The sequence below is a fragment of the Helicoverpa zea genome, chromosome 11 (assembly GCF_022581195.2).
Source record: "Helicoverpa zea isolate HzStark_Cry1AcR chromosome 11, ilHelZeax1.1, whole genome shotgun sequence".
Lineage (NCBI taxonomy): Eukaryota > Metazoa > Arthropoda > Insecta > Lepidoptera > Noctuidae > Helicoverpa > Helicoverpa zea.
Window position 1 is genome coordinate 7200806 of NC_061462.1, and position 25870 is coordinate 7226675.

The 25870-nt window shown below is 35.3% G+C and overlaps 1 protein-coding gene across 1 annotated transcript; it reads left to right on the plus strand.

The window, feature by feature from the left end:
• On the plus strand, nt 1-25836 carry LOC124634610. Its single transcript, XM_047170252.1, has 5 exons — nt 1-165; nt 21097-22590; nt 22911-23095; nt 23977-24191; nt 24436-25836. Exons 1-5 carry the CDS (start codon nt 126-128, stop codon nt 24686-24688), a joined length of 2187 nt encoding a protein of 728 aa, XP_047026208.1. The 5' UTR covers nt 1-125; the 3' UTR covers nt 24689-25836.
• The last annotated feature ends 34 nt before the right edge of the window (nt 25837-25870 follow it).

The window sequence follows — 25870 nt, forward strand, 5'->3', positions numbered from 1 at the left end:
GCGCGCCAGACGCACGCGCGAGTTCGGCCGTTGCGTTTTTACGCGGGAAATATTTACGTCATTGTTTACGTGAACTTTTAATAAAACTGCATAAATGAATGCCTATACACTGAAATAAATACAGAATGGATTACAAAATGGAGATTATTGCGCTACTTTTATGCGGTAAGTTTAGTGCACTTAATTGATTTTATTGATAAATTAATAATTTTACGCCCCTTTAGGTACAAATAAAATTCTTTTCAAATTGTCTTACAAACACAAAACTATTTCACTACACTAGTTCCTGGTTAGTGCAATTGATTGAATGAGTATATGATCGTAAAATAATATTTTATAGGCACTTACAAAAATCTTGCAGCACGATCCTTACTTACCACTTGAAAGAGTCACCGGAACCACGCTGAAAGCACTTCAGTTATGCTCCTTTGTTGCGTCTAATTATGTTAATTAGTTTGTTTCTCCTCAGTGCTAAGTAGTTACATAGGCAGTACTTATTATAATTTTGCAAAGCGCTAAGATAGGCTGTTGAGTTAGTTGTCATTGTCAATGTCTTCTAAAAAACTTGTTGCTTTTTGGCAACGTTGTAGTTTTATTGTAGCTTTTGTCGTGAACGTAGATAATTAAATAATTATACGTCGTGGTTGTGCCAACAAAACTCAATGCTGTCTGGTGCTGTACATTATCTCAACGGGCACTATTATAAATCGCTCGCATTTACTTTTTCCTTGAAAAATAAACATTAACTAAGAAAATGAATTCTTTGTGAGACTAACTATATAACCTTGCACGTTAGTTGTTTCTTTATTTGTGTAAGAATATAAAATACGAATTACCCAGCAGCAAAGATCGGAATTTTGTATTAATCAGATTGTAAATCAATCAGATTAATACAAAATTCCGATCTTTTAAAAATATTTTATTCAGAAACACTTGTTATTGAAAATATGTTTTATTTGGATGCTTAAGAGAGATAGACAGAATGTTATGAATCAGTGGTTTTGGATATATGTATACGCTGGTTTTACCTATCTGGGCATTGAAAACAGCATCAGTGCATACAGATGCACTGTGCGGACTTTTAAATGAATGCAGCATGTTTTATGACATTATTAAGGTCAAGACATAATGAGAGAAATTTTAACGAATACAAGTTTTTGCTTGACTTTCATATGCATATGTTATGGACCATGTGATTAATTCGGGCATTATAAATAATGCCCGAGCATTATGAATAATGTCTAGCTTTATCGGGCCACATGATTAATAACTATCTTAACTTCATTATTTATCACATTGCACGGGCATTATTAAGTATATTGCTACATGACAGTTGGGCAATTTGATAAAAAAGCTATATTTTACGCGGTGATATTTTCATTTTACTTTTATTATGAGAAGATATTAATTATGCCAAATAATAAGTCTATTGCTTAAACTTTAGTTTATTTTGTTTTGTAATAATAAGTAATTTCTATAAAACAATATTTGTTGTAAAATATTTGTTTTTTTAATAATATTTTTTGTTATATTTTTAATATGACTTTCCTTAACTTTTAAATGCAAGAACTAGTAAATTTTTAAGGCAGAAGTCCTTCATAATTAATCCAAATCATGAGGCTGATTATTTAAGTGGTTTGATATTTCATCATCTCAGGCATAGGACGTCCACTGCTGAACATAGGCTTCCCCCTTAGATCTCCACAGATACCTGTTGGAGGCGACCTGCATCCAGCGTCTTCCGGCGACCTTTATAAGGTCGTCTGTCCACCTCGTTGGTGGACGTCCTACGCTGCGCTTGCTAGTCCGTGGTCTCCACTCCAGCACTTTACGACCCCAACGGCCATCTGCTCTGCGAGCAATATGGCCTGCCCATTGCCACTTCAACTTGCTAATCCGGTGGGCTATATCGGTGACTTTAGTTCGTCTACGGATCTCCTCATTTCGGATTCGATCACGTAGAGAAACACCGAGCATAGCCCTCTCCATAGCTCGTTGAGCGACTTTGAGCTTTGAGATGAGGCCGATAGTGAGAGACCACGTTTCGGTGCCGTAAGTCATCACTGGTAGCACACATTGGTTGAAGACTTTCGTCTTGAGGCACATACCTCATGTCGGACGAAAAGACATTGCGTAGTTTCCCGAACTCTGTCCAGCCGAGTTGGATTCGGCGGTTGACCTCTTTCTCGAAGTTGGACCTGCCTAATTGGACTACTTGTCCTAGCATAGCGTTTGATACTTAGTTTATTTTAAATTAAATGGCAATAACAATAAAAAAAATTGAAATTAAATATGTTTGTACTACTTTGCCCAAACGGTCACGGGCAATATGTATAGCGCCCGGTCAATTTGATTATTTAAATAATTGTTATCAAATTGCACTCTCATATTGGGCATTTTTCATAATGACCGGGCATTATGTATACTGCCCAATTTATCACTTGGTCCATAACACATACAGTAAACATTCTAGGTGCATACCATACAACAAATACAAGTAGGTATTTATTGGACCTACTTCATCGAAATAACATAGGTATTACAGCAGATAATTAAAAGTACTCAGTAGAATATATTAGGGCACAATATTTACATAACACTTGGCTGTGCCATGTTGCAACAGTTATGTGAAGATAAGTTTAAGTGGGTGGAGAACTATATCGCAATTTCGACGCCAATGTCTTTTTTTACTGGACTGTCGACATATCGTAATGTGTGGTTTCATATAACTTTAAAAATGTAAAACAATACGTTGTGAATATATTCTGTCGTCATTAAAATGATATTACTCAAAATGTTTGAAATAAATTTATTTTGGTGTGCTTAGTATTTAGGAGGACTGTGAGAAGCGATTGGTAAATAAATTATAGAGCTGCGCATTTCTACTTTAATCGTAACATTACGATTTGTGGTAAAATTTGTTTTGTTCTGGTAATTATTAAAGGTTGCGGTTTTGATGTTCTCAAAACATTGCTATTTAGTCTTTCATAATATCTACATATGTATTTAGAAAACATATTTGAAGGACTTTTAAAGAAATTATTATGTTGAAATATGCGTGCTCTACACAGATAAAATATATAATGTGAATATTCGGATATTAAATATTTACTTAACTCTCATCAGGCCAAATTGGTCTTTTACATAATCAGGAAACGGATGTTCAGATGTAGTAAATTGTTCTCCTATCACTTGAAGTGAGTTAAATACGCTAATAGACTAATACCTTACCTCTGATGGACATCTGTAAAACAAGGAAATGTCTTTTTTCTTTTTGTCCGCTATTTCATAGCTTTCTCCTACGAGTTAAACGCAGCGAGCTTATTCACATTTCCGCAATTAAATTGATGTCGAAGGAAGACGCATGCGTTTAAAAATGATGCTAGAAATGTAACAGTATGTTGTAATACACATTCATCATCATTGAAGCGGCTGAGCAAGATAGTTATTGTATTTGGATTAACTGCCTGTCCAACGCAATGTAATCTTACATTAGCATAAAACGTCAGTTGTAGTTATGATAGCATTCATGATTACCGAAGACGATTATATACCAATCAGGGCTTTAATTTATAGAAGAATGAAGTCAGTCTATTTTTAACTAATGGCTTCTTTAATCATGGTAAAAGACTAGAATGCTTTAGAGGGGTAAACAGGTAGACTGACTGTACAGCGAAGGTCTAACTAGATACGTAGATATTAAGTACCGTGAAGGCTATCTAATTATGTATTTACCTAATCAAATAAAATAGTGAAAAACATTGGCTTCGATGCGTGGCTTACTATGTAGTGCTTACAGCTTATTATGTCATGATTACGGCCTTAACACTTTCTTCTTATGTCACGGTTATAGGTAATGCATAAACTATCATACATAATTGCTAACATGTAGATGTAGATACAATACGCAGGAACATTGAACTAAAGAATTTGAAGGAATTTCTTTGATGGGTAGAGTAGATATATTTTTATTTAGCCAATTATATTTCTTTTCGCATTTGGTTTTTATTACACCGCATGTTACTTTTTTCTTCCGATAAATCAGGGCAAAGACGGAAAAGTCTTTGCCCTGATTTATCGGAGGAAAGACTTTTCCGTCTTTGCCCTGATTTATCGGAGGAAAAAAGTCAATATTCAAATATTTATACCTAAGTTATTGGCAAAATTGAATTCTACGTTTACTTACCTCTGTATTCTTAGCAATACGTTCCATTTTATGCTAAGAGCGCATTTATTTAGTAATGCTGAATACCTCACGAGACTTGAAGTAATTCTTTATTTTGATGCAGCGATGCACAAGCTTGCTGTGATGCAATGTTGATGCAACGGTCACGCAACGCGTCTTCCGAATAATTATAAATGATGGAGGAGGACCGAGTTTATAAATACATCTTCAACTTCAAGTAGCTCTCAATTTTAGATGATTTTTTTTTTATTTTTATTAAATGTGTTATTATAAATATAATACTTATAATAAGTATAAAGTTTAATGGACAGGAAAATTAATGTCTGCTGTCTATGGATAATCACGCATGTATGATAGGATGGCATGTTATCTACCACTAACGCCAAACCAAATCATTAAACCAAGTTTTGTTTCAGTCCAGTAGTGTAACCTATAGTTACGTTTCATTTAATTTAAGAGATAAAAATAAAATAAAAATACTCAAGCAACTACTGAACATTGGAAACAGGTTTCACTTATCACGGATATTTAGCTTAAAATTACTTCCGCGGTTTCAGCGCCAAAAATAAAAAAGCTTCACGTTATGCACGAGGTTGTCGGTATTGGTAAATAATAGGAAGTTTCCTTTAACATTTTATAATACTGGTGAACCAAAGTTTCTTAACGAATTTGAGAAATTACTGGTCCAAAAACCCGAGTCAAGAATCGAATCTGTATATTTATTATTTATTTGCTCATTGTTCCTACCTACTAGGTATAAGATATTCTGCTAAAATTCTATTTTCTTTCTCTGCGGATTTTTAATAAGGTACTTAAAGCAAAAAAATATGAATTAAAAAATAGTTTGATATGTGAATACTGTATTGTTTTTTTAACAATTTGATACAGGTACTTCACGAATTGGTATTAAAGCACTTATTCACAATAATATCCATATAGCCACTTATCCAGTATGCGTCAGTGCAATTAACTGGACCAATCAGGCAATTACTTCCGCGGTACTTTTAATATCGATTGGTTGGAAACCTTCCATATGGCCGTAATGGGGAACACAGATTATAGTGTACGAAACATAGTGTTAGTTACGGATGGTTCGCTTTCACCTTCCATGGAGTGAGCGACCCTCGCGACCTCCGTGGTGACCACTGACCACGGCTGTCACGTGTCAAGCATATCATATTCCTACTATTATACAATACTGATTGTCCGTTTTATACCACAATCATCCATCCTAAGGTTACATATGAAAGTAAGAAGGTAGAATGTATGGTATGGATACAATGAATTTAACGTTTCGATTGAAATGCAGTATCTTATCGAGTGACTCATGAATCGAAACTTCTAACCGGTTAAGATTTCGTATGCTGGTTGTTACTTCCGCGTCTTGGTTGTGAGATACAGAATTTAGTAAGGATTTCGTGAGAAAATTGAACTGGATTAATTGAGCTACTTGTTGCTGACTAATAGACTGTGCAAAGCAGGAATTGTTGTCTTAAATGTGAAAAGGGCAAATCAAACCTATTCAACACTATGTACCTATACAATAAAAATAACCTTAAAGAGATCTCTAAGATTTGATGACAAATGTTGCAATAAAGTTTCCCTTTTCACATTATCGTGATATGCATACATTGCTAAAGTACAGACTGATCAAAGTAAAGTATTTAAATGGCTTGTTTTTAAAACTTCGTTTTCTACATTATGTAAGAAGATGATGTAGAATTATTTTAAAATAAATAATGCATAGAAATTACATACCTATGAACATTTAGAATAAATATTGCACCACCACTTACGACACCCTTAGGTTCCTTCGGTCAATTTGCATAGGTAAATGTCTACCCAGCAGAACCAGCTTTCAAATAAGAGCACTATACGACAGGCATTCGATGTTGACATTTTATACGAGCAGGATACGATTTCAATTGGTACACGAATTAACAATCATTTATTATGATTCATGCGATTAGGTACTTATTAGGTGCAGAATGCCGACGATTCTTGGCGGTCCTGAATTTATCTGTTTGGTTGGGGCTGCGCAATAGATTCCTCTATTAAATTGTTCAAGGAAATTGTCGGTCGCTTGTAGCTTAGGATTTTATTCTTAGGATTAGATCTTAGGATTCAGGATACGTGCTTTGTTTGCTTTTATAGTATTTTTAAGCTTACCTTTTTAAGCAAGTCTGCTAAACATATTGAAGCTTACTTGTAGTAGATGCAAGTTGCCTCTTTAATAAAGAGAAATCATGTCAGCCGTTTCGAATGGAATCTTCACAGGTAAGTAACGAGTATCTGCTAGGCCGATTCCGAGAATTTCGATTCGATCCACATATTCAAATGACATGATATTCCTTGAGATCTAATTTGAACACCTTCGAATGAAATGTTGAATAGAATCAGTTTTCTGAAAGTAAAGGCTTTAAATATGACCGATCAACTTCCTAGATCCAAGAACTGTAACAATATAAAGGCTATTGTCCAACACACTGAAAAGTGAAGTCCAGCAAGCAGCAATTTAGGTATAAAATAGCATTAAACGTTGCAATGGGTAAATCATAATTTGACTGCAATAGACCGTTGCAATACGGATGTTCAGCATAACTGTAAATCGATTACGTCACAACTAGTAGCTGTTATTTAATGTGTATCCTATAAGGACAAGAAAATACTGAGTTATTAAGTAACTTAAGTCATGGGCTTTAAACGCGAGTAATTTAGTGCGTCGTTAATTAAGCACTTATGCTGCATTGATTACATAAGCGCTAGATACGAGTACAATGCCTCTCGGTCTACAATCTTATTGTTCCCACGGTAATCAATAAGGCCTTCACACGAGACGTATCGATAGTATCTCGATGTAGAATGCCAATAATTATATGCATATTTCCGAACGTTTTTCTTTCGATGACACATTTAGTGAATTTAATTTCGGGAAAAGAAATCGTTATGGAATACCTACGGCAATTACAAATCATGCCAAATTAAATGAAAGTTAAAAAAATATTACGGGCGATGTGATTTCATAGTCTGAGTCGATAATATTTATTTTCACACAACAGTTAAAATGCCTCAACTGTTGAAACTCTTCTTGCGAAAATCTCATAAAGTAACAAGTGCGAAGAACTAATTACAAATATTTAAATTAGCTACGGAAAGGCCAAAACGTTGCCAATTTAAAACCGGCAAGTGCGTCTGCATTCTCGGTATACTAGCCTCTAGCCTCTAGTTAGTTTACGTAAACAAACATTGCCTTGAACTGTTAAATGAGGCACGCGACACGTCTATTTGTTACGACGTAATTAACGCGCTTAATTAAGTGTATAAGTGAAGCGCGCTGTAAGTTCCATTGTTTGTTGAGATTAAGACATCTCGTGCAACCGTCATGACGTGAGGGTCAGGTGTCAAATAACTGGTGAATTGTGGGGTATTGTACGTGAGCTGCTGGCTGCAGCACTCAAATGACCTGTTGTAGGTGATACTTTAGCGAGTAGACTGTGTACACGAAGGCATTATTATATGCATTGTAAATATATTGCGAGAGCTAGAGCTTTCATGACGTACTTTTAAACACAGAAGAAAATGTGCAGGATTATTTCGGAACAAAATACTTAACAGTTAGTTAGCACCTAACTAAATATTTAAGTAGAGAATCAACACTTCTAATCGCTGGCTGTACGAAATGTTGTAACGGAATGAATGTTTCAAAAAGCTGTATAAGGAAACTTGTATAATTAAGTTGGCGATAGGTCTGAGCGTAGTGGTTTTGTAGCTTTATATATTTTTTTGTTTCTGTGTTATCTAAGCACCGAGTCTATGAATAGATAGTATATTCCATAAACCGCATTTGTAGCAGCAATGCAATTGCATATTCCATGAAATAATGGGGAATGTGCGACTTACTAAAGAACGAGACGCCACAGAGCACTCTTATGGAACCCGTAAATTTTTTAGCATAACTTAAGTTATGCATAAGTATTGCTTAGTTTTAAGATTGTACGCGATTATTATGACTTACTCAATGTGAACTCAAATAGATCTATTCCCATTGTTATCAAACACGCACCAGACAAATAATTCTTTGATATCCGAAAATAATTACCATAAAATTGTAATGGAAGCTACAGGCTATCTCATCGGCGGCAAAAAGAATAGCAAGTGTTTCACCATGCGAGCTGTAAACAATGGAATGGATAGGGGAGCGATGTAGAAACAGTAGACCATATGCACATATTGTTGGACCACTTACACCTATCAATTAACTATGATTAAAAGTATACGCTGAGGTCATTCGGTATGGAAAGTTCGCATCAAACGGTCTCACGGAGAAGGCAATATTGTATTCAGTATGTATTAAACGTGAGACAGTATAATGGTCCAATACAATGAGTGTAAGTTTGGCCATGATATGAAATTGCGGTAGACGTCATCGGATGCGTATAATTGTTTGTTCAAGGTAAGAGATCTTGACCTAGTTAGCGATTACATACAATAGGCAGTTTTTTGTGAAGGAGGTTGTATATTGATACTTAAATGATTATCTACTTCACAACTGAAAATTTTCAAGCTGAAGAAAATAGAAAATGTAGAAATTAATATTTGTCGTTTTATGTTGGTACCATAATGTAACCACATAGAATTTAAGATGCATTGTAAAATTGAAGAGAGTTCTGTTTTGTATTCTGTTGCATTCACAAAGAGCATTGGAACATTGGAAAAGTCTCGAGAGAGTTGGTACAACTGTATGTGCATTAAAGTGTTTATGGGTGAAATTGCATGTGACGAGACATATTTATTTGTTATCTGTACAGGCTGTAATTGCAGTTTCTAATACATAATCACAAACTTATAAAAATACTTGAATGTTATTAAAAACTTATGAACTTCATTATTATTGCCTGCGTGATTTCTAAAGAACTGAACATTAAACAATAATGCGGAAGCACTTATTTAAACTGGCAACCGTGTTTTACCGATTCGCGATTTTGAATTCGGACTTTTGAGAAAGTCAAGTATGAAAAACCAGCATTGTTTATGCCTGAGTCCGCATTAATGAACGAAAACTTATTCATTAGAATCTTTATTTCATAACACCTTGTTTACTTTGTGTCTTACTAGGTAGGGTCTTACTAGGTTGATGCTGTAGAAAAACCATTTATCTAGTTTTAAAGACAGATTTCAGCATATAACAAAGTAGAGCACGGGTCTGCAATTATTTACATCATTTCACATTATTCTCCAGATGAGCGACGTGCGACATAGACAAATCGATTTAGCACCTAACTACTTTTGTTGATAGTCAGAGTAATCAAAACTTGCAAAATATCTTCGATCTCTGTATATGTTCTAGGCACCATAAATTGCATAGAACATGCTGTTTTTCAGAGGTACTGGTAACCGCAGCATCAGCTAGTTTGTATCACAAAAGCCGGTAATTCTTGTTACGGTCTGTGTCGCTTGCCTTAGATATGGTGTATGGTCAGCGTATGTCACGCGCTTGCGGCTTGCAGGTCGCGTCACACAATCTCACCTAATCGGTAAACAAGACGCGTTTTATGTAATATCTTTTGGCGTCTGCCCCGTACTCTTGGTCGAGTTTCGCTTTCACCTTAATAACACTTTCTAGAAGTTTGGTTTTGTTTATGGTAAATAACGCGACACGAGGATGACTTCTGATCACGCCAATTTGAGCCACAAGCGAGATTGTATAACTTTTAAGATTTAAATCACACTACCGGATCTGCATTGTATTCTCTAGCAAATAAATGCTTGCACGGGACATGTAACAATAGAATTGTACTTGCAAGTAAGTTGTATTCTTATAAGGTGTTATTACAAACAGTTTTGTGCTATTACTATACTTATGCTGTAAGCAAAAGTTCCTATCTCAGTAGGCCTAAGGGTTCTGTTATCAAATGTTACGCCAGCGTTTCTGCAAAAGGGGCTATTACCGTTCCAACGTACAACTGTAAGTTCAATCAAAGCTATAATAGTCTACACATTATACAGCATTTATTTAATCTAACATTAAGCGCATAAGTACTTGTATTAAAGTTACTGACGACAATACACGAACATATTGTCCGACGATAGATGTCTTGGTCAGATTATTATAAAATTAAGTGAAAGTGAGCTTAATCACGCGTTCAATTTCTCGGGAACCACAAACGATCGTCATACATTACAGCTCAGCGTTGATGACAAACGGATGGAAATCGATACAATATATTGTCGAAACTCGTTCGAAAGAAAGTTATATGCCGTAGGATGTAGAATTTCCGGAGTTCTACGCATTAAGCTTCTAAAGGAAGTAGCTAATTTTTTAAATCACTTCTTCGAATGCTCATTTGAAGGTTCACACATTATGACATTACATTGTAATAAATGGGTATTAATTGTTACCTATAATTATGCAACAGCCACAATAGATAGATTAATATCCCTGGCAATTAATTTTGAGTAGCCATTAGACTAATCGTGTCTGCGAGAACTTCCCTCAGAGAGTTGTTTAAAGAAATTGGTATTCTCACTGTAGCATCACAGTTCATCTTTGCCAAGAGATAAAGAGATAAAGATAAAGAGATAAAGATACTTTATTTTGTAAAACATGGTACAAAGCATAGGTGTTATAAGTAGTATCAACTCATGTTTTGCCTTATGATGGCGTACAAAATTTCAAGTGGTTCTTAAGCTAGCTTAAGATATTAAAATTGGCTCTATATAAAATAAAAAAAAACAATATTAAAATATGTAAGTAATTAAAGAAAAGACTCAAAATAAAAACAATCACTAAAGAGAATTTAAAATATAAAATATGTGTGTATCACTCACTTAAAAATTCTTGTATGCTATAGTAGCACTTATTTATCAAATACCCTTTAAGATTTTTTTTAAACATTGTATCTGGCATTTGTTTTATTGCTTTGGGTACTTTGTTATAGATTTTGGGCGCCAAACAGAAAACACTTTTATTCTTCAGGGTAGTTTTTGAACTTACTATACTGAGGCAATCATTTTTCCTACGGTTACGAATTACAATGTCCGATTGTTTTTTAAAAATATGTGGATTGGTCCGAACAAAATTTGCTACTTCGTATATGAAAAGTGATGGCAGAGTCAATATTTTGTGTTCAATGAAAAATGGTTTGCAGCTATCTGTGGTTTTTAACCCAAACATAGCTCTGATGCATCGTTTCTGTGACTTGAAAATGATTTCTCTATTTGTTGAATTTCCCCAATATATAATTCCGAACCTGAGGACTGAACCAACAATTCCGTGATAGGCCGTGCAGAGCGCTTCTTTAGTTATAACTCGAGAGAGTCTATAGAGAGCATAGGATGAGGAGCTGATTCTCTTATTGAGGTCTTCTGTATGAGCTTTCCAGTTAAGACTTCTATCAATAATAATACCTAAAAATTTTGTAGTATCAGCTTTATTGATAGCTGTCCCTTGGTATGTGATGTTAATGTCTGGCGCAGCTGATTTTTGGCTGAAGTGCATTATTTTAGTCTTTTCTAGATTTATTTTTAGATTATTGTTATTTAGCCATTCTATTACTGATTTTACTGTATTATTTATTTCATTTTCATATGTGGTTTTGTTAATAGACTTTATAGTTATTGTACTGTCATCTGCAAAAAGAGAAATGGGATTATGAGTCACCTTTGGAAGGTCGTTTATATAAATTATGAACAAGAGCGGACCCAACACACTCCCTTGGGGAACTCCATATTCAACTGCACGTTTAGTTGACTTAAACCTTTCTTCTTTTTTACTTTTCGGATTAATTTTGGATACCTCAGTGTATATTTTACGGTTTTTAAGATATGATTCTATTAAGTTTAGTACATTTCCACGGATACCATATGCTTCTAATTTTCTTAATAAAATGTCATGACTAACGTAATCGAATGCTTGAGTCATATCACAAAATACAGCGCATACGGGTGTCCTATTGTCTACATTATTCATGACTGCACTCAAGAAATCGAAAATTGCCAGATTAATTGTTTTATTCTTTCGGAATCCTTTTTGATTATTTGTAAGAATGTTAAATTTTTCTAGATAATTGTAAATTTGTTCATAAATGTATTTTTCGAATATTTTAGAGATAATGGGAATTAGTGCTATGGGTCTATAGCAATTCATGTTTTGTTTATCGTCTTTCTTAAATAACGGTTTTACAATTGACGTTTTAAGACTGTCTGGGTATAGTCCTGTGTTAATACACAAGTTCATGATGTAACTTAAATGTTCACAGATTTCAGATGCAACATGCTTAACTACGAGAGTGGATACGTCATCGTGTCCAACGCTTGTGGTGTTTTTTAGTGACCTGATGATTTTAAGGATATCGTGCGCTGTACTTGGTGCCATAAACATCGAGTTATTTGAATGACTTATTAATGACGTTACTTTTTCACCTGGCCCCGAGACGATGGGTTTAACTTTTTCGATAAAGTAGTTGTTGAAACAATTTGCCATTTCCTGTGGATTAGTTATAGTTTTGCCGCTTACTCTTATGGAACTGATAACACTTTTTGGTACATTATTTTTGGACTTATTAATGATTGCCCATGTAGCTTTTGATTTGTTAGATGCTGTTTTTATTTTATAAGTGTTTTGTGCTTTTTGAGTTAAATGAATTATGGTTTTATACAATTTTGAATATTTTTTAAATTTATTTTTATTAATTATATTTTTATTATGTCGGTAGTTCCACATTAGCGCTCTCTTTTTTTTACTACAAATTTTTATTCCGCGTGATACCCATTGTTGTTTCTCTTTAATACTGACAGTAACTTTTTTATAGGAAAACATAAATTATATATTAATTTAAAAGTATGCATGAACAAATTATAGGCGGTATTGGGATTATCCGTATCATAAATATCTGAGAATGATAAATCTTGCAAGTAGTTTTTAAATTTTTGTAAGTTACATTTACTATAATCACGTTTTTTTATTCGCCATTGATCTATTAAAAAGACTTTAGTTACTGGTAATTTTAAAAATTGCGCTGTGTGATCTGACAGACCAAAGTCAATAATTTGAGATTTACACTTCTTGCCAAAATTATGAGCAAAGTTATCGATGCAAGTTCCACTTGCATGTCGAGTTGGCTGAAACAATTCCAACCTCAAATTATAATTTAATAACAGACATTCTAATTCTAGTAAAGTATAATTTCGCTTTAGAGAATCTATATTGTAATCACCTGCAATCACAACATTTCTGTTTGGAGCCTCTCTTTTTAGGATGTCTAGCATTTTTTCTAACTGTTCAAAAAATATATTCAACTCATTACTTTTAGGTACCCTATATATACACACAATAATCGTTTTATATGTCATTAAATCAATTGCACAACATTCAAATATTCCAGCTATAGACAGTTTTTTAATGCTATTTAGTTCGTTGAATTGATGACTATTATTGACTAGAATACATGTGCCACCTCTTTTACTATTTTCTCTAGAATAACATGCTGCTAAAGTATAATTAGGTATAAAAAGTGAATTTTCGTTATTATAGTTCGGCCATTCAGAGAATGCGTTCCTGACACGTCGCGATTGAACTGACGACGTAACTTTGCAATGGCGTTGCAGTTACGATAAAAATATTTTTGCTGGTTGTTTACCGTTTTAACAATTGAGGAGCATTAAAACAACATTATTATATCAATAATCAATGAATGTAGTTACGTCGTCAGTTCAATCGCGACGTGTCAGGAACGCATTCTCTGAATGGCCGAACTATAATAATCATAAAGTGTTCTGACAAGCAAATTATGTCAATTTCTGTATTTTTATTTGACATTTCTTCAATGCATACGACAAGTTCGTTACTCTTATTTAATAAGCCAGCAATATTTTGGTGCATTAAAGTAAGATGTTTATAATAGAAATAACTGATTAGGTTCCTCGTTTTGTCTTATATAATTAGTTTCTTCGTTTTCCAAATAACTGTTATTCCATTCCTGAATATAATTTATATATGTGTAGATGTCATCGATGATTACTTGCATGCCGTAATTGTTAAGAGTTCCCTTATGTATTCTGTACATTCCGGAGTCCCATGTGAGATTCTTATTCGTGTCAAAAATATAAGCATATTCGTGTGTAACTACATCTCGGCAAAGTAAGTTAATGAACTGTTCTACTCTTCGGTTGAAAAGTGTATAGTAATTAAAACTTATCTTATATGTTGGCATGCACAGGATTACATTAGTATGTTGAATATCTTTGAGGCCTTCTCTTACGCATGAAACGAGTTTAGAGTAATCTTGAGTAGTTAAAAAGTCTGTTTCACCGATCAATATGATACAGTAATCATTCGGAGTGAATCAATTCAATTTCGGTGGTAGATTGCTTATTAGTTTTAATACCAGCATTTGGTGTTAAGTAGTGACACAACTCAGAGTTTTCGAACTTCCTTTCGGCAATGTTCAATATGTTGTTATATTTATTCTCGCTGATTAAACAAACTTTACTCTTGTACTTCTTGCAGCTCTCCTGATCTTGAACTAGTTCTGGTTTATGACTCACACGAGTATTTTTGTCTTCTGCAACCGTTCGTGCTTCTTCCTCTAGCTCCGAGTTACATTGGAGCTTTTTATCGGGTGTTTGTACAGCAATGGTTTTTCCAGATTTTATCAATTCGCTATTTATATCTTTAAGTTTTTGGTTTTCTTGAGAGAGTGTTTCTATTTTTTGGAGCGCACTGTTTAGTTCTATCGTGAGTTTATTAATTTGGAAATTTAAATCTGATATTTTTTCGTGTTCGCTGCTAGCGACATCTTCAGATAAATCAGGTAAACTACTTGCGTCATGTATATGTACCAACATTATGTATATTAGACAGAACCTACATTTATATACCAAAAAAAGTGAAGTCCATAGCATTAATACTAGAAATAAGCATAAACTGTGTGTACCCTATCACCGGCTTCATAAAGTGCATGACACATTTCTGGGTTTAGGTATTCGTTTTTATAATAAGCTTCCTTTGACCTTACAAGAACTGCCGTTTAATAAATTCAAAGAACAAATTAAGGCTGTTCTTATAAAAAAGGCATATTACACCATCAATGATTATTTGAATGATAAAAATAGTTGGTCGCCATGATGAACGCAAGACAGCTATATTAGCTATATTATTTAGATAATTTAAATTTCTCCCATTCAATCTCTTGACTCAATGACATTTATTTTATTTTGATTTATTATTTAATTATTATTTTTTAATGTTTTTACATTATTGACAAGATACATTCTTTGTATTAATTTTCTGTTTTGGATTTTAGTAAATAATACTACTTAGCGGGAACTGATAATTTAATCTTGATATTGAGTTGTGTAGCAGTGAGTACGTCATGCTCCCTTAGACGGCACTGCTTGCGGTAGCGTCGGCGGTCGGGTTGCCTCCCTCCCTCAAAAATGTGCGAGGGGGGCGATGGCTGATCCTCGCGTTATGCTCGTGAACGGGTGCTGCTTGTGGTGCCAGGTCGTCTTACTGACTATCTATTAGTTTTTTTGTTTTTATTTGTAAACTCTTTTTATTTTACATATGTTCTGGCTGAGCGGTCTAATTTACTAGTTTACAAAAGAATAGCACATGTAGGTGGGCACTCCCTGATATTCTATTAAGTGTAAATATTTGGAGGCTATAATTTTCTGTTCATCAAACATATTCAATGCTTGAGTTAGTTAAGGTATGTAGGGTGAGTGCTAGCTAGCATGTGGTGTATACATTATTTTTACTGTATTGTCCTCTTTTGTAATATACAAATTAAATTGTATACAAATGTACATATCAAACAATGTTTAAGGTTCTTTTAACCGAACAGACAGACATGTGTTGCTGGGGAGTTTGTTGCGCCACTTCTTCTTCCCAGCAAAAACACATAGGAAGTGGTGAAGGGTGGGCGTTTTGGGGGCTGTCTTTTGTAATTTTTTTTTTGACGTTCGAAAAGTGCTGTTTTGCAGCCAAGTTTGAATAAATGACTTTTGATTTTGATTTTGATTTTGAGAAGATAATTTACTGCAGCTGCATCATGTTGTTAAAGTCGACGTTCATCTTAGTTTACAGGCTAGGATTCTGTAATATTAAATACATAGATGTTCCTTAAGTCCTTGTGTGTTATTTGTACTTCTCTAAGCTCCCCACTCAGAGACATTTAATGGTTACTTAAGCCATTTTAGTGAAGGATTTGTATGACATTCCGTCACTAAGGAGTGACTTAAGTAATATAATCATTAAATGTCTCTGAGTGGGGAGGTAAGTCATAATTTTTCCTATTAGAGGGACGTACCTACTTATGATCACCATAATGTTTAAAATCCCATACTACGGTATGGGATTTTAAACATTTTCCCAAGTAAAAGTTGTCATTGTGTGTGTTAGGTACTGACGTGTTATCTTGATGTCTCCTAAGAGTTTACCTTATAATTTGAGAGACGTGCGCATTGTGCACGGTCTGTCGTGCGTGCGCTTGCGCAGCGTGACCGAGGGCCTACCCAGCGTACACTGCTAACAATATTTTTTTACTAATAAAGGTTGCCACGTAATATCATTTTAATGTATAATAAAGACACTTAGTACGAGATCTAACAAAACAACCAATGTAATCTATAATGAAGCAAAAAGATTTTCTGCACTAGAGCATAGAATCGTGACTGATTGAAACAATGACTGATCATTACGGTGTTGCATTTGACAAATGAATCATTGATCACGATTTATCTTAGTAAACGTCGACAACCTCGGTAATATTGTCGGGTATTGGGATCTTCTGTGGTGCTATTATTCTATATTTAATGATGTACTTACATTCAAGGTAGTAAGTAGGACCTAAGGAATGTTTTATTAGTGATATTTAATTAATTCCTTAGAGATTAATTATAAACTACAGAATCTACCTAATAAAAACATTAACAGACCTGTCGGTCTACACAGGAAGTTATAAATCACTTTCATAGAATAATAACGACCTTCGCTGACACCAGCCAGTAACCCGAATGCCCTTAAAACTGCCATTCACGGCACAAAAAATAACACTTACTTTTGTGCATTTGCGTCGAACAAAATGCGTAAATATGACTAAGCAGATATTGTCGTGTTCAATATAATAGATCTGGTCATTTGATCTCGGTTCATGGAATCAAATGGCGATATTAGCTAGCTGCCGGAGATTGATTGGCCTTTATCTGCCAACATATGTAAGAACGGAGTACGTAAACCAATATCCTGTTCAGGTGTTATATTAACCGATATTTTACACACTATGTAGGTAATATCATATAGCGAAATTAATATTTTTGGAGATTTTATGTGAACAGGCGATTTTATTACCATTATGTACACATTTGACAGCATTAGTTGCATATTCCAGTGCACTCATATTACAATGCAATTTGATATTTCAGACCTTGTTAGAGCTAAAGGGCGTTTTCGTGCAGCCGTATGTTTGAACTGTGTGTTTGCAGTTCAACAGTGGTTTATTCTATCAGCATGAATGGTCTAAAAGTCAGAAGGACGCTATCATTATCTCAGGTCAAGGTATCTAAGCTGCTCGATTTAAGTATTTCTAGTCGCCGTTAATTGGCTGCAATTGAAGTGGAAAATCGAGCGTTTTCCGTCTAATTTATGCATGGATAGTAAAATAATCTGAGCTATTGGAGTAATTGAGATGTAGTGTCTGCTTGGTTTGATTCATTTTTATAACTATCATGAACCAAAAAGTAAACTTTTCCTGGTGATTGCGACAGCTCCAGAGGTGATAGGTTAACGAGGTCGAAGTAGTAAGTAAGATGTTAAAACAGCGGAAAACAACACTGAATTAGTATCCATGTAATAAAATTTCATAATATCTAGACTTCTTCCTTAGTTTATTAGCATTTATTATTTCCTACTTCTACATAAATGACGTGATAGATTTATGAGAAATCGAATGCTCTACGCACTGATGCTTATTAAAATTAGTTGTTGAATTTATTAGTTTTAATTAACGGTATCTATAGATCGGTGCGAGTGAGCCGCAGTCAGGATACGGATCTCCGTGTGCAGAGCCAGTCACTTCTCCAAGGCTCTACCCGTATTCGACACACGAACGATCCTGCCTTTCTAAAATGCTTACCTACCATTTATTTCGTTGTCGCTTTGCACACAATCTGATGCTGGTCTAATAAAATATTCTTGTTAGACAGGGTGCCTTAAACAACCTACATCGTTGAAATCTATTTACTTTTGCAACATTTAAGACAGTGTTTTAGCAATATTAATGAGTGTACTTAATGAGGTAAGGCATTACTGAAATAATAGTTTCGATACAAACCTGCTTAAAGTTTGAAGCTTAATAGTATGTTATGCAAATTGAGCTTCTAGATTAGAAATCAGGCTTCGAAGTAAGCACGTGGTTTTGCTGTTTAGCAATATATGCAAATATTTATTTTTGCAAATTTTAGCAAACAAAACGTGGATGGGTGAAGTCACTAAGGACTCCCAGATTCCCAGGGCCATCAAAGACAGCAAACAAATACCTAGATCGGTTATGCATATAAACCAAATTAGATACTCTAACACCGTAGGTATTTAAATAGAAATATCGAGCGTGACGACGTTATAATTTATTGCCATTAGTTGTGACAGGGACTGGGTATGATCCCTTCAGTCACGATTCTCGATTAAAGTTGTATACGGCTTGCTGCGGGTTGTTCGAAAGAGATACCGCGGCCCTGGTACATAAAAGGCCTATGACGGAACACGACGATTTTAGTCAGTAAGAGTCTGACACTCCCTCACCGCTGCTAACCCACAGCGGGAGGGGTCATTTGATGATTTTACGTCGCTAAAAAAAGTTGTATACGGCTTAGCGTCTGCATCAAATCCCATCTGTCTCCATAGGAATTTATTCCATCGCTGGAAAAACTTGCTCGACTGTGATGCATAGACCATAAACATCATTGGTTACGTTCGTGTAGCGTAATCGTTGTTATTAATTAAGGTAAGATTGTATCATCAACTATTATGTTCTATGATATAAATTATCGGAGGGCCAGTGCGTGTGAAAGCCATCACGAAGGCCAGAATCATTGCGTAAAGTATGGGGCTATTTTTTTTCTAATTAAATGTAAATTAAAATTACCCGCTCGAAAGCTGTTAAATTAGATATAGGTAACCAACTTCAATTAGTCATTGACATTCCGTTTTTTACTAGGTATTTGCAGCGGATGATGAGGCTGATAATTGATTCTTTAATATTGTCGGTAAAAAATTGTCGCTCCCACAAAAACAAAACATGACAGACAGTTAACAACCATAAATAATTATGCAATTATGTATGAATGGCAATGCAAAAACATGAAGGTTTCTTATGCCTATGGAAACAGTACCTAGTTTGTTACTTTATAAGTAAATTGAGGCTTCCGATTTTGTACAAAGGAATGCAAATACATAGTATTTCAGGAAATCTGAAGGATTTAAGGTAGCTAAGTATCGTTGAAACTAACTTTTATACCTGCAAATCCGAGGTTTGAAAAAATTAAGCATTCGTTAATTTTTAAATCTTAGGTACCTAATTATATGCGTAATAAATCTTTGTATTGTCTTGTCTCATGGTGTCAGTACCAAATACTTAGCTACTTATATTCGAATACACAATTGCTAAAACTAGAGCGAATTTCATAACACAAACCTGGTATTCACGAGTCCGAAGGTACAGCGTACGAGAGACCTAGAGATTTATTGAGAACCAACCGACGCAACAGGAATCTAGTCGGTGAAAGTAAAATGTGTTTAGATATTAAAAGCCGATCGGTTACTTAACACAGACCTCGTTGGTTAATAAATAGGCCAATTGATACTGATTAATATGATGGTCAGGTGCAATCAGATGATTGTTTCACAATAAGATAATTATGTAATTTAAGAGATGAGTCTCGGTGAGATTTCGTGGTAAGATGGGCGCGCCAAATATTTCGGCACGCAGGTGATGTTACGTAGGTATCAGTAGACACTCAAAAATAATTGGTGCAAACCCATGATTACTTCATTCAAAATGCTCAAAGAGATAATGTGGACATCTTTTTGCTTCATCAAGGACAACCTACTAAGGCAAGACTTAGTGGGGTTAATTTGTTTTGTAATTAATTTATACACTGACCCTTTTATATCTGTCTCAAAGTTTTATTTAGTAGACGCCTATCTAGTATGCCTACAAGTCAATGAATACATATACTTAGGTACTTATTGATCACCTTATATAGCTTTAAAACTGGTTTAGTAATTCGTTTAGTGCAGGGTATTCCATTTCCAGAGACACTGTCTAGACACTGAGGACCCAACGTTTTATTAGCTGGTAGCAGGGGCGGATTCAGCCATCAAAAAAGGTTGTGGGCCATATCCAACGATATGGCTGAAAATGTAGGTACATAAGTTTCAGGTAGGTACACGAGGGGTTACATAAGGGGGTACGTAAAGCAGTACATAGGGGTATTACATAAATGAGTGTATAACGGAGTACATAAGGGGAATTACTGAGGGAGTAGGTACATAGGAGTGTTACTAAGGGATATGTAAGTAATTACATGATCCCGAGTTCATCAAGATTTTTACAGAACTTAATACATAGGTAGTGAGATTTATCAATCTATCTCGACTAGGATTAGGCTAACAAAAATGTCGCTTACTTTGTGTTTTATTTTGAAATGTTTTAGTGCACAAACGCACACTGAATCACAATATTCGGTACAATGTCAAGTTAAAAAGTGATTTTGACCTCGAAACGAGCATTGTCTTTAAATGCTTGGGAAATAATTCTTACACCCATACAAGCGTATAATATGTCTTGTGAGTTGACCATTTTGATAAGTGTTACCATGTGTGAGTAATATACATGTTTTTATTGTTCCAGCTATGTGTGCACTTGTGGCATCAATCACAATCACACCCAACGGAAACAGTCCAGAAATAAAAATGGTAGGAGGAATGTCAGTGGACATGCATGATGGTTTCATACCAATGGAATCTAAAGTAGAAGAAACCACTGTTAGAACAAGTCGTGGAAGAAAACGAAAAGCCAATAACTCTACAAAATTATCTATCAATGAAAGATATAGAAGACTGATACCCTACATGACATTTTACTATGCTAATGATTTGGCAACACCAACGACTGACAATGTGAAGGAGGTAGAGGTGGAAAAGGCAGAAATAGTTGAGACTGGGGCAATAAATCCCACAGATTACCGTGAGCCCAAGAAAATTATCTACACTAACAGAAACATTCCCAGATATCAGGGTAACCGATTGACTCAGCATAACATCGCATCAGCCAATCCAACAAAAATATATTACAAAGGTGGTGTACCAGTGTACCAAAGTCCGAGTAAGGTTTCTCAAAATTACAATCCATTACTGTCGGACTATAACGTGCAGCTACACAACGATTATGATACTGGGAGAGTGGTTCATAAACAGATATCAAAATCTCCTGGCTTTGCATTTGTATCTTCGACACGAAAACCTTATTTAAATCTGTATAATGAGGACTCGCCTAATATCAGATATTATTTATCAGAAAAACCAAAATATAAGTTGGTGCCTTATGAGCAAACGCCTCCCATTAAAGTCCCCGAAAATGAAAATGCTTATGACATAACGAAAAAACCAGTACCAGTATCTGTGTTAATACCTAAAGAGCAAGTTTACTTAAAGCCAAGACCGGCTCGACCTCATTACGTTTATGATAATATTGACGTTCAACAAGCCACTATCAGGAAACAACCTGCGATCGTTTCCGAAAGTTACTACGAGAAACAACGTCCTCCGCTCTCGTTGCCCCAACCTGTAATACAAAGTGGATTTAAACCGATACTCCATGCACCTCAATACTCTAAGGAAAGTACAGTTTATTCGTCCAATATACCAGAGAGTGGTAATTCAGAATTTGAATTTCAAAAACAACAGGAACCACATGTACAGTCGGCACCAAATGTAAATTATGACGATTTTAAGCCTCAATACTATCAGTATGTTGTAGATCAGACCACTATAAAACCCCCACAGCAAGTCACTTCCAACGCAATACCACTAGCTACATTACTGAATTCCCTCCAACTAAACAAGTCTATTCCGAAGCCTATCACAAAAGAAAACGTGGGCGCGTCTATTAGAACTTTACTGCAAGTATTGAATGTTTTAAAAGCTGTCCCACAGCAAAACAATATTGAAGCACCAATCTTAAGCACTCCAAAACCATTTGTGCCTTCTAAGGCTGTCAAAGTTATAGCTGAACCTGTAAAAGAAATTCAACCAGAAGCTGAACGTGAAGAGAATCTGCCTGATGAGGAGTTTCCAGCAGAACCTTATCTGGATCCTGTGAACCCACCATCCCAACATCTTGATGGTAAGTCAAAAATCCCATTCATTTAGTACCTACATTATGACCATCAAAATTAGACAAACAATACTTATGTTGCATCCCGTTCATTACATCAGAGGCAGGTTGTATTTACCCAATACAAAATATTCGTTTAGTTTTAGTTTAAGAGTTAGTATTGAGCAACAAAAAAGGACCTCCATTTATCAAGTCAGTTTGTGACATTGAACATGATTGACATACTAGGAAAATCGTCAAGTGACCTTAACTTTTTAACTCATATAAAAAGTAGGTAATGTAGGAAGCTCCAGCTGAGTCCTTTAAAGGGAATTATTGAATTTTTGCAGAAGTAGCATCTGGCGGTGGTACCAGCCAGCATTTCCCCTTGCAACAGGCGTCAGATGACGAGGGCGGTACTCCGGGGCGGCCGGGCATCGACTATCCCATTCTCACTACAATTCCGACGACAAGCTTCGACTGCAAGACTCAGCGGTACAAAGGCTTCTTCGCAGATCCTGAGACCCGTTGCCAGGTAATAAGCAACGTATAAGAATGTTTACAAAAAATCGGTGTTATAAAGGGAAAGTAGGTCGGCCAACTGTCGGTGTCTGACTATGCATATTGCATTTGTGGTAATTGGCAGGCTAGAGGATGTCTCCCAAAATGGTCAACGGCTATGAAGTAAGTGTCCCATGTCACGGGATGTAGGCCTATTACATTTCTATAAAAAAATAACACGTTGTCAGTAGTTATTGTGTAATGAACGGGTAACATGTTATGAATTGATTTAAGTATAGGGAACATGCACCAAAGTGCCCTCATTTATAAGAGGGTCCTTAATTGACGATTTTGTGTGAAAATCTAATCAACTTGGTTTAAAATAAAATGTGAATAAGTAGTCCATAATGTAACTTTGCCGAGTGTATTAAAAGTCAATCAATGTTGTCTCGATAAATTGATTGACCGTAATGATTCATAAAAGATCGTTTGTTACCTAACTTAAGTTAAACAGAATTACTTTTGAATGTTTGCAAACTGACCTTCACCCTGACCAAAATCGAACTAATTAGGTAATGTTACAAATATAACACTTTTAAGACCGTTGTTGATTACATTCACCCTAATTGCAGTAATTACACTGTGCCGCTTGAAAAAATGAGATCAATGTAGTGTCAGTACTCCTGATTATCTTTAGGAGTAGGTATTTCTATAGTTTCACCTACTATTGGGTAGATAACATCTGAGCAGGTATTTATTTTCTGGCCTGCTAACTATTTGCCACTTGGAATATCAAAGCTAGCTAAAGATAGATACATAATCAGGAGTACCATTAGTTCAACGAAGATTAGGTAACTTAATGTTACGGACTCCTTCGCGTTTTTTTGTAACTGAGATAAATATTTTACTTTCTAGGTTTGGCACTACTGTGATTTGAACGGTGGGCAGGCATCATTCCTGTGCCCCAATGGGACGATATTCTCCCAAGCGGGGCTCACTTGCGACTGGTGGTTCAACGTGCGCTGTGCATCTACCACGCAGCTTTACGTGCTCAACGAGAGCCTTTACAAATACATCCTGCCGCACTCGCCGAAGTTCCCCGAAGATTACAGCGGGCCCCTGGTTGATAAGTAAGTTTTAATATAGAACCTATAGCTAGTTTGTCAGCCTTCAGAATTGATATGTTGTCTCTATAGGAAAAATTATATTTAGGTATACACGTGGACTTACCGAATAACCATACTTACTCCAGTCGCTATTTTTGCTGCAAATAATAAAATGTGTCTTGTAGAACCTGACATTTTTTATTCGTGTGTTAGTAATTCAGGTTTATTTGGTGTGTACCTAATAACAATTATTTATTTTTAATTACAGATATTTAAGTCTGAAGTTTAAAGAAATGGAGGAACAATTCAAAAAGAACAAAAACAAGCAGAGCGCTTCCGAAAAGACTGACTCTGATGAAGAGGAATCGGATGACTCTAGTGAAAGTTCTACTGAAACGGAAGATTCCAGTGACGAGAAAAACAGTGAACCTAGCAAGGCAGGAGAAGGCGCAGTCAGTGAGGCCAGCGTCGTGGTGGGTTCACCGGGCGAAAGTGGCAAAGTTGAAAGGCTACAAGACTAAAATCTCACATAAACTGTACAGAAATGAAAACGTTCCTTAAAACGTATTTACTGCACACAAGAAAACTGCTCGCAGTTTCATTATCTGGGTTGAAAGCTTCGATGTCACCTCTTACATTAACAACTGGATGTCCCCTCTGAATCATCATTTAAAATGTGCAAAAACATTATATGAATTGGATAAGTGTGCCAATGAGATTTAACTGTAACGGATGTCCAGTTATAGAGAAGCTGCAGTATTTAAATTTAATTTAATTAGGACTAGATTACTACGTGTAATTCCTCAAATGGGAAGAAGTCATTTTGCAAAAATATTTGAACACCAATTTTTGACTGTCGATAAGTGTCGTGACTTTGAGTTTTGGACTGTGATTGGGTTTCCCGATTCGGGAGTCTAACAATCAGTCAGTGACTGCTAGCAATTGATTGATTTCAACAAATGCTGTGTTCTTAGATTAATCTTGATCCACTGTCTATAATGACGCGTGTAAACACATTAGGGTTTCCTCAACCTGACCACGTAATCGTACATAACACAACTTATTCTTTCTAGAGGATCTTTTGGAATGTGATAGTGGATCGAGTGGAGATTTTGATCGCACTTTTTATTGCTTTTAAGTATGCAATCTTCAATCAATAAACAGAGCTACAGTTATCAGAATATTTTCCGTTAATGCCATCGCACGAATGGCTTAGTGAGTCATCTAGAGTAATAAAATCTCGTAAATGCAAAGGGAGTAGGTATAGCTACATTACTAACTGTGATAAGTAGATGGCTAAAACCTGTGTGCTTGCTCCTATGCAAATAGCAAGTAATTTGTGACTGACTGTATTGCCAGATATGTGAATGTTGGTAAATCTGTAGTTATTTATTTTTGCCATTTGCCACTGTCAACTTCTTTCTTAAATTATAACTAGTATTAGGGAATTAAACTTGCCATATATTGCCATGTTTAATTCAGATTGAATGTAGGTATGTGTGTTTAGATGACTTTGAGCAGAAAGTAACTTAATTGTAATGCTAGTATTTATAGTGGAATACTCATAGTGATATTTGTGCAATGTGTAAATAAATCACACCTATTGTATGTTTTGCCATTAACAACATGATAATTACTAAACTGTGCAATAAAATTATTTGATATCAGAGAAGTTTTTTTCATTCTATGCTAAAAGAAACACC